The following is a 17,045-nucleotide window of genomic DNA, read 5'->3' on the forward strand; positions in this document are numbered from 1 at the left end:
AATGAATCTAGAGTCATTGTTTATATCTCACCTTTTTCTCATTTTCCTTTGTTTCTCTACTTTAAAGGATTTTCAGATCCAATAGTTTTCAGTTTTGTTGCTACCACCATCAGTTCTCACTTGGATCACTTCAGAGAATTTCTGATCAGACTCCTGCTTCTATCCCCTCACTCATAAAGCTCTTTAGAGTGAGCTTTTACAGATTTGTTCTGATTGTGTTGCTCCTCTGCTTAAACACATCCCATGTCTTCTCGCTGTTCCTGCAGGTTGATGTCCGTACCGTATTCCATACACTGTCTGTCATTTTGCCCTTGCTTGCCTCTTCAGTCCTCTTGTTTCCACCCACACTTCAATTCCTGCAAGTCTCAGCTTGTGTGTCACTCGTAGGTATATTATTCCTGACCACCAAATTTAAAATAAGGCTTCTGGTTTTTCCTCCTTACAGAACTTTGGGACCCCCTCCACTACTTTATTGTTCATTTAACATCTAATCTTTACTATACTGCAAACATCATGAAGGCAAGTCATCACTGTACAAGTCATACTTGTCATACAAGTCTTCATTGTATATTCTTGTGTCTGCTTCAGTTTTTAGCATGCATACATACTATTACTATATATGCAGTAAATATTTGTGAATGAATGAACGAGATAAGAAAATATAGTAACTTAGCAGTTCAGTTCAGTCGCTTAGTCGTGTCTGACTCTGTGACCCCATGGACTGCCCCATGCCAGGCTTCCCTGTCCATCACCAACTCCCAGAGCTTGCTCAAACTCATGTCCATCTAATCGGTGATGCCATCCAACCATCTCATCCTCTGTCGTCCCCTTCTCCTCCTGCCTTCAATCTTTCCCAGCATCAGAGTCTTTTCAGATGAGTCAGTTCTTCATGTCAGGTGGCCAAAGTATTGGAGTTTCAGCTTCAGCATTAGTCCTTCCAATATTCAGGACTGATTCAATATTAGTCCTTCTAATATTCAGTCCATCCTTTAGGATGGACTGGTTTGATCTCCTTGCAGTCGAAGGGATTCTCAAGTCTTCTCCAACACCACAGTTCAAAAGCATCAATTCTTCGGTGCTCAGCTTTCTTTATAGTCCAACTCTCACATCTGTACATGACTACTGGAAAAACCGTAGCTTTGACTATATGGACCTTTGTTGGCAAAGTAATGTCTCTGCTTTTTAATATACTGTCTAGGTTGGTCGTAGCTTTTCTTCCAAGGAGCAAGCGTCTTTTAATTTCATGGCTGCAATCACCATCTGCAGTGACTTTGGAGCCCAAGGAAATAAAGTCTGTCATTGTTTCCATTGTTTCCCCATCTATTTGCCATGAAGTGATGAGACCAGATGCCATGATCTTCATTTTTTGAATGTTGAGTTTTAAGCCAACTTTTTCACTCTCCTCTTTACATTCATCAAGAGGCTCTTTAATTCTTCTTCGCTTTCTGCCATAAGGGTGGTGTCATCTGCATATCTGAGGTTATTGATATTTCTCCCAGCAGTCTTGATTTTAGCTTGTGCTTCATCCAGCTCGGCATTTCGCATGATGTACTCTGCATGTAAGTTAAATAAGCGGGGTGACAATATATAGCCTTGACATATTCCTTTCCCAGTTTGGAACCAGCCTGTTGTTCCATGTCCAGTTCTAACTGTTGCTTCCTGACGTGCATACAGATTTCTCAGGAGGCAGGTAAAATGGTATGGTATTCCCATCTCTTTTAAGTTTTTTTTTTAAGTATTTTTGACAGCTTGTTGTGATCCAGACAGTCAAAGGCGTTGGCATAGTCAATAAAGAAGTAAATGTTTTTCTGGAACTCTCTTGCTTTTTCGATGATCCAGCAGATGTTGGCAATTTGATCTCTGGTTCTTCTGCCTTTTCTAAAGCCAGCTTGAACATCTGGAAGTTCAGGGCTCATGTACTGTTGAAGCCTGGCTTGGAGAATTTTGAGCATTACTGTGCTAGCGTGTGAGATGAGTGCAATTGTGCAGTAGTTTGGCATTGTTTGGCATTGCGTTTCTTCACAATTGGAACGAAAACTGACCTTTTCCAGTCCTGTGGCCACTGCTGAGTTTTCCAAATTTGCTGGCATATTGAGTGCAGCACTTTCACAGTATCATCTTTTAGGATTTGAAATAGCTTAACTGGAATTCCATCACCTCCAGTAGCTTTGTTCATAGTGATGCTTCCTAAGGCCCACTGGACTTCAGATTCCAGGATGTCTGGCTCTAGGTGAGTGATCACACCATCATGGTTATTTGGGTCATGAAGATCTTTTTTGTATAGTTTTTCTATGTTTTCTTGCTACCTCTTCTTAATATCTTCTGGTCCTATCCTTTATTGTGCCCATCTGTGCATGAAATGTTCCCGTGGTATCTCTCATTTTCTTGAAGAGATCTTATAGTTTTTCCCATTCTGTTATTTTCCTCTATTTCTTTGCAGTGATCACTGAGGAAGGCGTTCTTATCTCTCCTTACTATTCTTTGGAACTCTGAATTCAAATGGGTATATCTTTCCTTTGCCTTTAGCTTTATAGCTTTGTTATAATGTTAGCAAGCTGTAGGCAAATACAGTAAATAGGCAGTTTAGGGTAGTATAGAATTTCCAATCCACTGGTGTTTTATGAGCTGCTTTACTGAGCCATCAAAACTTGGCTGTCTTTCTTGCTTAGTCCAGGGTACAGTGTAGTGAGAATCAGAAAGATTATTTGACGGTAATACAATACATCATTAGAGAGCTCTTTGTAAAGATGCTTTATTGGCTGATATAATAGGAGGTATTGTTTGTGTCCCAGTCATTCACAAAGAGAATACTTCTACTTCTATATGACCATGGGTTTTTTGTCTGTATTGAGGGAACATTATTTTAAGAATCTGGTTTTAAATGCCAGAACTTTATTGCTCTTTTAGGGCTCTGTTCTTATCCATGGCCCCTTTCCTTACCTCAACAAAGGGAAAGATCATGACTGTTTTATGTAGGCTGATAAATCTGCCTTTTTTAAAAATTTATTTTTAATTGGAGGATAACTGCTTTAGAGTATTGTGTTGGAAGCCTGCCTTTTTAAAAAAAAATGAGATTATCATCAAGAATTTGACTTAATATAAAATTTTATTTCTCATCTGTTTTTTGGATCCTTGCAAGAATCAGTGTTGCATGATTAATGGTATTTGTTGTCCACTTAAGTACTGGTATCTGTTGTCCCCTCATAGCAATTAAGTGATCATCCTAGATTGTGGGTGGGGAGGTTAGCTGGCAAACATTCTTGCAAGAACCTCCTAGTAAAACAAAAATTTTATAAACTAATGCCCGAAGAGGCTGAACTTAGGATAGTGTTTGCTATATAACTTTGGCAACTGAAAAATTTTTTAAGCTGAAAATGTTACTGTTTCCATGTATATGTATATGGCATTTTATCTGTAAATGACCCTTAGATTATTTTTTTTTCTAGTGTCCTTGCATTGTCTCAATATTCTTCAGGAGCTTTTTGTTTGGACCCTAAGAACAATAGGAGCTTAGAACACATGCTGATAAAATGATGCAATACAAAAGTAGAATTGACTTTTTTTCATATGTAAATGCTGCTGGTGGTATATATAAAAGAAATTTAATAATTGTATATACTAAGGAAAGTTTATTATGCACTAATATATGCTTAGCTCACTTTTTGTATGGATACTAGAACTCCTTCTGTCTTGTGTTGAGATATCAAACACTTTTATAGTTAGAATGTGCTTGTAGAAAATGTACTTTCTTCTAATCTACAAGTATGAAAACTTTCCCTTCTCTCCTGACAAGACTCTCCACCCCCAAAATGAAGAGTGGGGTGCTAAAGGGGAAGGTGGTGATTAGATAATTGGTAGCTCAGCATTAACTACATATGTCCTTTTCCTAAAATAAGTTTCTCTTTAGCATTTCTGAAGTGTAAGGACCAAGAATGGTGTTAACTCATTAACAGATTACTAGATTTTGAGTGGTTTTGGAGAAATCAAAATCAAATGAGAACTTGTATCTTGTAATTCTGTTAAATCAGCAAATGCATATTTAAAGCTGCAAGATTTTTAAATATGCAAGATACACTTTGAGCCCAGTGGGAGATTCAGATAATTGTAGACAAATTTCTGAGTTTTAGGAACATAAGAGAATATACACAGTTTATCTTTTATTAAAAAAAAAAATTATGGTGTATAGTTGATTCACAATGTTATGTTACTTTCTGCTATACAGCAGAGTGAATCAATTAATATATTTATATACATCCACTCTTTTTAAGATTCTGTTCCCATATAGGGCATTACACAGTGTTGAGTAGAGTGCCATGTGCTATACAGTAAATTCTCATTAGTTATCCATTTTATATAGAGTGGTGTATATGTTAATCCCAATCTCCCAATTTTTTCCTCCCCTGCAAAGTGTAAAATCTCATGATTCTCCTTCCTGATTTAATTTTTTTAGAGGTTTTTTTCTTCCTATTAAACTTTTGCTTTGAAAGTTCCCGAAAGTTGGGACAAGAAAGTAAGAGAGATGGTTGCCTGAATTCTCCAGGATCAGTTTAGTTCAGTTCAGTTGCTCAGTCATGTCCGACTCTTCACGACCCCATGAATCCCAGCACGCCAGGCCTCCCTGCCCATCACCAACTCCTGGAGTTCACTCAGACTCACGTCCATCGAGTCAGTGATGCTATCCAGCCATCTCATCCTCTGTCATCCCCTTCTCCTCCTGCCCCCAATCCCTCCCAGCATCAGAGTCTTTTCCAATAAGTCAACTCTTTGCATGAGGTGGCCAAAGTACTGGAGTTTCAGCCTTAGCATCATTCCTTCCAAAGAAATCTCAGGGCTGATCTCCTTCAGAATGGACTGGTTGGATCTCCTTGCAGTCCAAGGGACTCTCAAGAGTCTTTTACAACACCACAGTTCAAAAGCATCAATTCTTCGGCGCTCAGCTTTCTTCACAGTCCAACTCTCACATCCATACATGACCACAGGAAAAACCATAGCCTTGACTAGACGAACCTTTGTTGGCAAAGTAATGTCTCTGCTTTTGAATATGCTATCTAGGTTGGTCATAACTTTCCTTCCAAGGAGTAAGCATCTTTTAATTTCATGGCTTCAGTCACCAACTGCAGTGATTTTGGAGCCCCAAAAAATAAAGTCTGACACTGTTTCCACTGTTTCCCCATCTATTTCCCATGAAGTGATGGGACCAGATGCCATGATCTTCGTTTTCTGAATGTTGAGCTCTGACCCAACTTTTTCACTCTCCTCTTTCACTTTCCTCAAGAGGCTTTTTAGTCCCTCTTCACTTTCTGCCGTAAAGGTGGTGTCATCTGCATATCTGAGGTTACTGATATTTCTCCTGGCAATCTTGATTCCAGCTTGTGTTTCTTCCAGCCCAGCTTTTCTCATAATGTACTCTGGATATAAGTTAAATAAGCAGGGTGACAATATACAGCCTTGACGTACTCCTTTTCCTATTTAGAACCAGTCTGTTGTTCCATGTCCAGTTCTAACTGTTGCTTCCTGACCAGCATACAGATTTCTCAAGAGGCAGGTCAGGTGGTCTGGTATTCCCATCTCTTTCAGAATTTTCCACAGTTTATTGTGATCCACACAGTCAAAGGCTTTGGCATAGTCGGTAAAGCAGAAATAGATGTTTTTCTGGAACTCTCTTGCTTTCTCCATGATCCAGCGGATATTGGCAATTTGATCTCTGGTTTCTCTGCCTTTTCTAAAACCAGCTTGAACATTTGGAAGTTAATGGTTCACGTATTGCTGAAGCCTGGCTTGGAGAATTTTGAGCATTACTTTACTAGCGTGTGAGATGAGTGCAACTGTGCAGTAGTTTGAGCATTCTTTGGCATTGCCTTTCTTTGGGACTGGAATGAAAACTGACCTTTTCCAGTCTTGTGGCCACTGCTGAGTTTTCCAAATTTTCTGGCATATTGAGTGTAGCACTTTCACAGCATCATCTTTCAGGATTTGAAATAGCTCAACTGGAATTCCATCACCTACACTAGCTTTGTTCGTAGTGATGCTTTCTAAGGCCCACTTGACTTCACATTCCAGGATATCTGGCTCTAGGTCAGTGGTCACACCATTGCGATTATCTGGGTTGTGAAGATCTTTTTTGTACAGTTCTTTTGTGTATTCTTGCCACCTTAGGTTAATATCTTCTGCTTCTGTTAGGTCCATACCATTTCTGTCCTTTATCGAGCCCATCTTTGCATGAAATGTCCTCTTGGTATCTCTAATTTTCTTGAAGAGATCCCTAGTCTTTCCCATTCTTTTGTTTTCCTCTATTTCTTTGCATTGATTGCTGAAGAAGGCTTTCTTATCTCTTCTTGCTATTCTTTGGAACTCTGCATTCAGATGCTTATCTTTCCTTTTCTCCTTTGCTTTTTGCTTCTCTTCTTTTCACAGCTATCTGTAAGGCCTCCCCAGACAGCCATCTTGCTTTTTTGCATTTCTTTTCCATGGGGATGGTCTTGATCCCTGTCTCCTGTACAGTGTCACGAACCTCATTCCATAGTTCATCAGGCACTCTGTCTATCAGATCTAGGCCTTTAAATCTATTTCTCACTTCCACTGTATAATCATAAGGGATTTGATTTAGGTCATACCTGAATGGTCTAGTGGTTTTCCCTACTTTCTTCAATTTAAGTCTGAATTTGGCAATAAGAAGTTTGTGATCTGAGCCACAGTCAGCTCCTGGTCTTGTTTTTGCTGACTGTATAGAGCTTCTCCATCTTTGGCTGCAAAGAATATAATCAATCTGATTTCGGTGTTGACCATCTGGTGATGTCCATGTATAGAGTCTTCTCTTGTGTTGTTGAAAGAGGGTGTTTGCTATGACCATTGCATTTTCTTGGCAAAACTTTATTAGTCTTTGCCCTGCTTCATTCCGTATTCCAAGGCCAAATTTGTCTGTTACTCCAGGTGTTTCTTGACTTCCTACTTTTGCATTCCAGTCCCCTATAATGAAAAGGACATCTTTTTTGGGTGTTAGTTCTAAAAGGTCTTGTAGGTCTTCATAGAACCATTCAACTTCAGCTTCTTCAGCGTTACTGGTTGGGGCATAGGCTTGGATTACTGTGATATTGAATGGTTTGCCTTGGAAACGAACAGAGATCATTCTGTCGTTTTTGAGATTGCATCCAAGTACTGCATTTTGGACTCTTGGTGACCATGATGGCTACTCCATTTCTTCTGAAGGATTCCTGCCTGCAGTAGTAGATATAATGGTCATATGAGTTAAATTCACCCATTCCAGTTCATTTCAGTTCGCTGATTCCTAGAATGTCGACATTCACTCTTGACATCTCTTGTTTGACCACTTCTAATTTGCCTTGATTCATGGACCTGACATTCCAGGTTCCTATGCAATATTGCTCTTTACAGCATTGGACCTTGCTTCTATCACCAGTCACATCCACAGCTGGGTATTCTTTTTGCTTTGGCTCTATCCCTTCATTCTTTCTGGAGTTATTTCTCCACTGATCTCCAGTAGCATATTGGGCCCCTACTGACCTGGAGAGTTCCTCTTTCAGTATCCTATCATTTTGCCTTTTCGTACTGTTCATGGGGTTCTAAAGGCAAGAATACTGAAGTGGTTTGCCATTCCCTTCTCCAGTGGACCACATTCTCCAGAATAGGGGAGAGTTATTGACTAGTTTCTGTTAGTGAGTAATTCCACTGTAACTATTATTACTAGTGGTCTACAGTAGAAGTTTTTAGATTCCTTACTTCTCTGTTACTTTGTTTAGTCAACACAAGGATTCATTTGCTTAGCCAGAATGCAAAATTTACAGGCTCGAATGGTCTTGGCAAGTTTTATGGGGCAGGAGGAAGAACAGGCATTTGGGAGAGTAGGCAGTGGAAGGAATCTCAGGCAAGGGAAAGGCATGGGCAGAGTCCCAGAGGACAAACAAAACGTGTGGTGGACACAGTTTTCACATAGACCTAATCAGTGGTCCTACCTTATGTGTTTTCAAGATTGCCACAGTTTTTCTTTTGTAATTACCATTCCTTTTATTTTTAGGCATGGTATTTAATGTGTTTTAAAGTTTAACATTAAAGGAGGAGTTACTTTGAGAAAATGTCAAAGGCTGAAGAATCTTGATCTAAATAATGATTTCTAAGGGAGATCTAATGGAGATTTCTAATGAAATCCCCTGTAGTTGTCCTTGGTTCAGAGAAGAGTCCTCAGGACTAGAAAGAGAAATAGGGGAGCTCCAGAGAGGCTCCCTGGTCAGAACCATTTGATCTTCACAACAGAATGAGAAATATTTTAACTATAAATGCAGATGTTCATTACTATAGATAGGGTAAAATCATCACTGCTGTCAAAGGAAAAGCTCTTGGCTATTTAACATGATGTTGGAGAAATCTTTTAAGATGAGTAGAACAGTTGAAAACCATTTAAGGAAGATTTCTCCTGCCCCCATTCTCTGGAATGTTTAGGGCTAAGTTCTTAGTTTCTGATACCTTAAAAGTTTTCAAGTGTTCTGTTGTTAAGAACCATTATTTAGTTAAAAAAAGACATTTAGATGATGACATCAGAATTTTAGAATTACCCATAGTTCTGTAACCCTAAAAGCTTATTTTCATTTTTGCATGTTATCTTTTAATCTTTACTTGTATGCATGCTTTCTTAGTAGTGATACTTTAAAAACTGAAGAAAGAATACCAAGATCTAGAGAATTTTGTATGATTCCTTTTTCTTTTTAAGGTACGTGTTGGGTGGTGGAGCACTGTGCATGGAACTACTCACAAAACAGGTGACTGTTTTTCTTATGGCACTCAAGTATTTCAACCTCTGTAGAGTGTTTTAATTATGTAAATTAGATTATAAGTGGACAGAGAGCTCTTTGTAATAGTACCCACTTTAAAATAATTTTTTATTTTTGCTAATAGCACCTATTTTAATAATGAAAGCTATTTAAACCAGTAAAATGACATTGTACTTGGTGCTTAATCTATGCTAGAATGGGCAATAAGAGTGATGTATGTTATAATTTGCTCATTTGTTGCTCTTACAACACAGCTTTCTTTGTTTTGTGAGATTTTGGAAATGGTCCAACTTCTACTCCTTGACTACAAACTTAACATAAATTTGATACTACTAAGTTGTTATATGCCATTTTCTTAAGCTTTCCTGAGTGAGAATCAGGAATACCACAGTGTTTTAGAGAGTGTTTTCTTCTTTCTATAGGGCTGGAGCAGTGCCTATTCAATAGAATCGGTCATCATGCAGATCAATGCCACCTTAGTTAAAGGCAAAGCCAGAGTGCAGTTTGGAGCAAATAAGGTACTTTTATTAAGAATGTTGCATTAACTATGAGATACTTTTCCTGTTACGAAGCTTCTACCTGTTCTTTTAGTCTTTGTTATTTCTACTATAATTAAATATGTCTATGGTTTAAAATTTATTATTGGTTTATATATACTAGTGAATAAAAAATTATATGTAGTTACATGCTTCCCCAAATTGAAATCCCATTGTAATAGTTAACTCCTAGTAAGCATATATGTGCTAGGCTCTAATCTAAACTTTTTATTGGTATTAACTTTCTATCCTCTTAATAACCTACAAGTAGGTACTATTATTGTCCTCATTTTGTAGATGAGGAAACTGAAGCACAGAGAAGTTAGGTGACTCATCTAAGGTCAGGGTGGAGAGTGAGGATTGGAACCAGACGTTCTGGCTGTTAATCTCTGCTCTTACCCACCGTGTTCTGTTCTTTATTCACTTACTATATCAGAAATATCTTTCATGTCTAATTATAGTTATCTGTGGACACTTAAGACCAAAACAAACTCTGAAGTTAGTATATTTTGGAAAAGTGTGTGATGGAAATCATCCCTACCTGACATTTTAAAAAAAATTCTGTATGTTCCTAAAATTCCTTGTGAATTTTGTATTAAATACCTATCCAAATAGTACTAAATCTAAGTATTTCTTACTGTATTGCACATCAAATCACGAGCTCACTGGAATCTTAACTCACAGAGGAAGCAGAAAATTGATTCTCTAAGGGGACTAAAGTGGTCTCATGTTAATTGTATCCACAGTTCTCATCAGTAGCAAATGCCAAAACTCTTTAGAAGAAAGGATTTCTGAATTAAGACTATAAGATTCTCAGAGATTAAGATCAGTTCAGTTCAGTCACTCAGTCATGTCCGACTCTTTGTGTCCCTGTGGACTGCAGCATGCCAGGCTTCCCTCTCCATCACCAACTCCCGGAGCTTGCTCAAACTCATGTCCTTTGAGTCGGTGATGCCATCCAACCATCTTATCCTCTGTCATCCCCTTCTCCTTCTGCCTTCAATCTTTCCCAGCATCAGGGTCTTTTCCAATGAGTCAGTTCTTTGCATCAGGTGGCCAAAGTATTGGAGTTTCAGCTTCAGCATTAGTCCTTCCAATGAATATTCAGGACTGATTTCCTTTAGGATGGACTGGTTTGACCTCCTTGCAGTCCAAGAGATTCTCAAGAGTCTTCTACAACACCACAGTTCAAAAGCATCAATTCTTAGGTGCTCAGCTTTCTTTATAGTCCAACTCTCACAACCATACATGACTACTGGAAAAACCATAGCTTTGACTAGACGGACCTTTGTTGGCAAAGTAATGTCTCTGATTTTTAATATGCTGTTTAGGTTGTCATAGCTTTTCTTCCAAGGAGCAAGTGTTTTTTAATTTCATGGCTGCAATCATCATCTGCAGTGATTTTGGAGCCCTCAAAAATAAAGTCTGTCATTGTTTCCATTGTTTCCCCATCTATTTGCCATGAAGTGATGGGACCGGATGCCATGATCTTTGTTTTCTGAATGTTGAGTTTTAAGCCAGCTTTTTCACTTGACAGTGAAAGATGACAAGCACCCAAGTAGACAACCTAACATACATGAGAACTGGCAGAAACAAATAAGAGACACAGGGTCACAAAGGCTTGAAGTTTTGGAAGTAGCAGATATTAAAATTGTGAGAAAATGAATACTTATGTGTAATATCTAGTGATCAGAGAAAAGAATCTATAGAAATGAAGAATGTTAAAATGAGAAACTGATTGGACGTCAGAAGAGAGAATTATTAGAAGAAATAACTCAGAATGTTGCACAGAGGGACCCAGGAATAGATAGTACAGCAGAAGTTAGGAGGTACAGATCAGAATGAGGTCTAAAACATGTCTTATTTGAATCCCAGGAGGAGATAATAAAATCATATTTAGTGAGGAATAGAAATCAGAAAGTGAAGTTATAAAAGCAAATCCAAATAAATAAATCATAACAAATATAAATGCACAAAAGTTACCAGTTAGTTTGAATTAAGTGGTCTTTAAGAAGTGTATTTATTTATTTTTATTAAAGTTTTTTGGAAATATAGTTGATCTATAGTGTTAATTTTTTTCTGTGCAGCAAAGTGACTCAGTTACACATTTATGAATATATTCTTTTTAATCTCCTATTATAGTTTGTCACAAGAGGTATGTTTAACATGTGAGGATACAAAGAGATGGAATTTTTTTTAGGGAAGAAGATAATAGAGATAGACCAGTATAGGCATACCTTGGAGATATTATGGGTTCAGTTCCAGACTACTTGAGTAAGGCCAGGGTCACAGTAAAGCAAACCACATGAACTTTCGGTTTCCTCGTATGTGTAACAGTTACACTGTACTGCAGTCTCCTAAGTGTGTGATAGCATTATGTCTAAAATACAATGTACATGCCTTAATTTAAAAATACTACTAAAAAATGCTAACCATCATCCGAGCCTTCAGCTAGTTGTAGTGGTTAACACCAAAAATCAGTGATCCCAGATCATTGTAACAAACATGGTAATGACAAAGTTTGAAGTATTTCAAATTGCCAAAATGTGACACAGACACACAAAGTCAGCCAGTGTTCTTGGGGGAAAATGGAGCCAATAGACTTGCTTGGTGCAGGGCTGTCACAGATCTTCAGACTGTTAAAAACAGCAACAAAAAAATGTAGTATCTGCTAGGTGCAGTAAAGTGAAGTGCAGTAAAATGAGGTTTGCCTGTATACACTGACAAAGCTGATTTAGCTGTGTAAACAGTGTAAACAGTGTAAACAGTGTGATTTTGGAACAAAGCATTAGTGACTACTTAATGATAAAAGTCTCATTTAACCAGGAGGATATAATTTTTTACTCTAGGTCATGCTATCATTTCTTAGAAAAAGCAGGGGACAGTGACTAATAACAATAGGCTGTACATTAATTTTCTTATTTAATCTTAAGGATATACAGGGATACTCATAAGAGTAGTTTATTCGAATGGAAGAAGGAAGGTGGGTGAGAGGAGGAACTGAGTGGTAGCAGGCCAGGTAGGAATGAAAGCTGTCATTTGGAATGTGTTTATACACATTCTTATGCTATGAATTTATTAAAAAATTATGTGACATAACATAATAGATGTGAACCACTATGGAGAATGCTTATGATAATTCTCCACGATGGAGAATTGGAAGTTAAGATGTAGGCAAGTTGTACTTATGGGGATAAAATTAATAAAATCAATCCTAAACTTGGTCCCTTAGAAGACATTCTAATCTGTAGAGGTTAACAAAAGAAGACTCCTTTAGTAGTGTGACTTGGTATCACTTATGGGCATTCTTCAGGTGTTTAACTCAAATTGTTATCCATATGTATAGTCCTTAAAGCCTAATGTTTCCTTACCTGAAGGCAGTATTTTGTAGTTTCTTTCTTTTTTTGTTTTTTGATGGAAGTTACAAGGAAGAGTTTTCTGTCAGTGGACATTTATGATTTTATATTTCTAGATACAAATGTTTTTTTCTTTTTTGAAGTAACAGTTGATTTATAATGTCTTAATTTCTGCTCTACAGCAGTGCTTGTTATACATACATATATATACACACACACACACATATATATATGTACATGTACATTCTCCTTGCATCCAAACAACATCCTTTAACTTTATTCATAACTTTATTCATAAGTACACTGCACTGTACTTGTGCAGTGGCAGGAGGACTTAGAAAATGAACTGTGAACTTTGTAGATCTTTATTAGAAAACAATTTTGGTTTTGTTATCCCTCTAAAATAGTTGGGAATAATGAAATTGGGAAATTTATTTTTGAAATGGAAATACTTGGTTTCTTGTGTTAAGTACAGCAGTGATGCAAATAATCCATCAATTATTTGTAATGATTTTCATCTACTTACAGTTTTTATATAAAATGTATAATTCTCTTTCAGAATCAATATAATCTAGCAAGAGCCCAGCAATCTTATAATTCCATTGTACAGATACATGAGAAAAATGGTATGTTTACTTCAATAAGTATTGATTGCCATATGTGAAATTTTACATAATGTACTGTTTACTTGTTTTGTTTTATTCTTCTGTTTTTGCTTTAATTTCTTACAAAGTATGGTTACCAGAGTGAAAAAATTTAACTTGAGGATACACATGCTTCATTTAAAATCTTTGTATCCTAAATACTTGGCCTGGGAATCTCTGAGTCAAACGTTTTTGAGTAGATTGATGAATGAATCACTTTACTCACTTGAAATGTGTGATACTGGGATAGGAACTGAGTTAAAGGCAATTCTAAAGGTGGAGTTCTTGCTGTTAATACTGAGTAAGTGCAATCAGGATCATGAACAAGTTGCTCAACCATTTTCAGACCACGTAATGCTTTTTGACAATTGTGCAGATTTATTTATTCAAGTAAAAAAGTTCTAACTTCAGTCTACACTTAAAAATATTTGAATTGTAAATTAAAAAAAATATCTTTCAAAAGTTTATTGGACTTATTTTCAATTTTTCTTGTATTCACAAGGCATGTTTGGAGTTTTTGTCTCTAATAGTGAGATGACAAAGAAGTAGACTTGGAGTCAGGACCTATTACCAGGTGCCATTTGCGTCACTCACTAGCTCTGGGGCCCTGAGCAAGTCCCATTACCTCTCAGCCTCAGTTCTCTCATCTCTAAAGTTGGTATAATGTCTGTCTTACCAAATGTGAGGAAGGAGATAAGCTATGTGTGTGTGCAGCACTTAATAACCAAGTGTGCTGATATTCAAGGTAGCTGGAGTAGTGGAATGGATGCATTTTTGTGCAGAGGAGGTTAATTGACAGGAAGTAGTTTTTCTTCAAGAGTATCTACAGTAAAGTGTTCTGTAGTTAGAATGTGGTAGCTTGTGACTTCATATTTGTGTTTTGTGTGTGCTCACTTTCATTTAAGTGATAGAGCAAACGTGTCGCTTTTGCAGTGACTGCTTACTTTTGAAAGAATAGTATTCAAAACAATTTTCAAGCTTCTGAAGAGGGAAATGATAAAATTTGAGGACAAAGCTGGGTTTTCATAATAATCATCTCTAGCACGCTAAAATAACAGGCCCAGAGATGCCTATGTGCTCCTTTATTAAGCACGTGGACACTCCACAGTCTTGGTATATTTATACTGTTGGAAGGGCAGCTTCGTACCAAACAGTACTTTGTCTCAGTCTCATTTGCCTTTTTAGAGAGAGCTTATCTTGTTGTTGAGCAGAGAAACACGTTTTTCTTATCTCTTATTTTTTGTTAAATTAGACATTATAGTCAGCATTCAAAAATGTGTAAGTTTGTGTATAATTAGCTTTGAAGAAAGAGCAATAGATTCAGATTCAGGAGATGGACTCTGGTTAACCTGCTGCTGCTAAATCTGATCTTGGGCTTAGTCACTTAATCAGGGCACCTGCTGAGATGGCACCCTCACTGGCAAAATGACGTCATTGCACTGATGACAGTCCCTCGTACTCTAAAATACCAGGATTTTGTTTGGGGGACAGTTATTTTTAGTTCAGTTTCCTATATAAAACTTAGTTTGTTGTCTAATAGTCCACACTCTTCTCTTTAGGTAGAAATGCCATTAATACAGAAATCTCACCTTGAAAATTCAAGTACAGTTTATTCATAGAAAATAACTATTGTGAATATATTAGAATGTTGTGTTACCAACCCAAGTATAAGCTTAATTTTTACAAGAAGGTTTAAACAGGGAAATTACAAGTAGAGAAAATTATGGGTAGAGAAAGTATCTGCTGCTGCTGCTAAGTCACGTCAGTTGTGTCTGACTCTGTGTGACCCCGTGGATGGCACCCACCAGGCTCCTCTGTCCCTGGGATTCTCCAGGCAAGAATACTAGAGTGGGCTGCCATTTCCTTCTCCAATGCATGAAAGTGAAAAGCGAAAGTGAAGTCGCTCAGTCGTGTCCGACTCTTAGCGACCCCATGGACTGCAGCCTCCCAGGCTCCTCCATCCATGGGATTCTCCAGGCAAAGAATACTGGAGTGGGTTGCCATTGCCTTCGCTTCTCCTAGCTGGTTTAAGAATTAAAATATGTTAACTTTTTTTTTTCCCATTCTTTTTCAGGCTGGTACACCCCTCCAAAGGAAGATGGCTAAATGTGTTGACTTTTGTATGCTTGGACCAGTGTTGCTTTAAAGAAAATCTTTCCAACATGCAGACACAAGCTTTGAGTGCCCCTATAACAGCAGTACCGAAGATGTTAGCTAATAGATATTTTAGTGGATAATCTGTCAACTGATCCAGTATAAGTTACAGCCTTTCCATTTTTCTCATTTTAGGTATCTTGGACTGAGCAGTGGGGCCTTTACTGTATTTTTTCTGATAAATACACATACTGGCCACTCCTAATCATCTCTTTCTTAAAGGTGAAACGTCTTAAGCAGACAAGTCAGCATCAGGTTACTGAAGTTATGACTTGAGGGCAAATTTCCCATTTTTGAGCTCGTGTGTTATGAGGATTTATAATATATTGTTCCATTAAAGCCAATAAAGTTTAATCAATGTTTAATATTGGTTTAGAAAATTTAAGGTGTTCTGAATCACAGTAGCTTTTTCAGGTTAAAACTATTTTATGATATTGCCAAAATAATGACAGGAAATGTACTTGTTAAACTGTTAAACTTTTTTTTTTTTTTTTAACGGCTATGAAGATCTGAACTATCTCCCGAAGATTTGCTCTTAATTGAGTTGAACTTTTTAGGCAGAGCAAAGCAAGGCTGTGTCAATTCAGCTTGTACGCAGTAATTTCCACTGGGGCATCAGAGTCTTGCTGAGCTGAATCTGCTTCTTGTTGGTTCAATATTTCTTATGAAGAAGAGCTTGAAGTATAGAGCTTGAATTATTTAAAATACTAAGTCATTCTACGTTTCCATTTTATTAACGGGATGTTGCAATCAGTTGTAAACTAATAATCTTATAAAGTGATTGGCACAAAGACTTCTTGAACAAAACTGCAGTTAAGTACAAAAAGTATCTAATTTGGAGACTTAAATTTTTTCTATAGTCATAATAATGGCTTTTACATTGAAAGACTAATAGGAATTCTACATATATTAATTCTTTTATAAAATCTAGACTCAAATCAGTGTATTCTCCATTTTATTGCCTTACCTGAATTAGTCCTGTTGGGTTGGTAATAGATTTTTTTTTTAATATACCCAAATTTGATTTAAAAGTAAACTCTAGTTATTAAGCACTTTTAAAAAGAAACCCAGAAGCACATTTTTTTCTGCACAAACCAGTTACAAAGTTCAAAAGTGTGTCTTATGCTTTAAGACTCAGTTTTTAACTTTGTAAACCACATCTGAAAGACTTGGCACTTCTGCATTATTGTGTTTAATTTCTTTTCCTTTTTTTCTTCTTTTTTTTTCCTATTTTGGTTAAGAGGATAGTAGAAAAAGATTTTCTGGCATTCTTGTTCACTTGGTTAATTTGTATACAATTTGGATTGCCAGTTGCTCAGATAACAAGTGACAAGGCAGAATTCTTTAAAGCATTAAAGTTCCTTAAACCTAAGGCTAAGTCTTGAATACATTATTGAATTCTTTAATATCCTGATGGCTAGCAGATTGACAGCTGCACATTTGGCATGCTTTGGTTTTTGGTTTGGGGCGGGGGGTTGGACTTTATTTTTCATTGCAGATTTATTTGGCAATGTACAGTAAATTTTGTAAACTTGCATCAAGTTTATGAATAAAGAACCATTTAAAAAATAA

General features: G+C 37.1%; 1 protein-coding gene across 2 annotated transcripts in view; it reads left to right on the forward strand.

Moving 5' to 3' along the window:
• The window catches only part of UBE2Q2 (ubiquitin conjugating enzyme E2 Q2), a 62,553-nt gene extending 45,508 nt beyond the window's left edge, over positions 1–17,045 (forward strand). For both annotated transcript variants that reach the window (XM_027521508.1, XM_027521507.1), the window contains 4 exons: positions 8,723–8,771; positions 9,206–9,301; positions 13,235–13,301; positions 15,394–17,045. In XM_027521508.1, coding sequence (XP_027377309.1) covers positions 8,723–8,771; positions 9,206–9,301; positions 13,235–13,301; positions 15,394–15,425 — 244 coding nt within the window. In that variant the 3' untranslated portion in view covers positions 15,426–17,045. The remainder of the gene's footprint in view (positions 1–8,722; positions 8,772–9,205; positions 9,302–13,234; positions 13,302–15,393) is intronic.

Source organism: Bos indicus x Bos taurus, chromosome 21 (assembly GCF_003369695.1).
Source record: "Bos indicus x Bos taurus breed Angus x Brahman F1 hybrid chromosome 21, Bos_hybrid_MaternalHap_v2.0, whole genome shotgun sequence".
Lineage (NCBI taxonomy): Eukaryota > Metazoa > Chordata > Mammalia > Artiodactyla > Bovidae > Bos > Bos indicus x Bos taurus.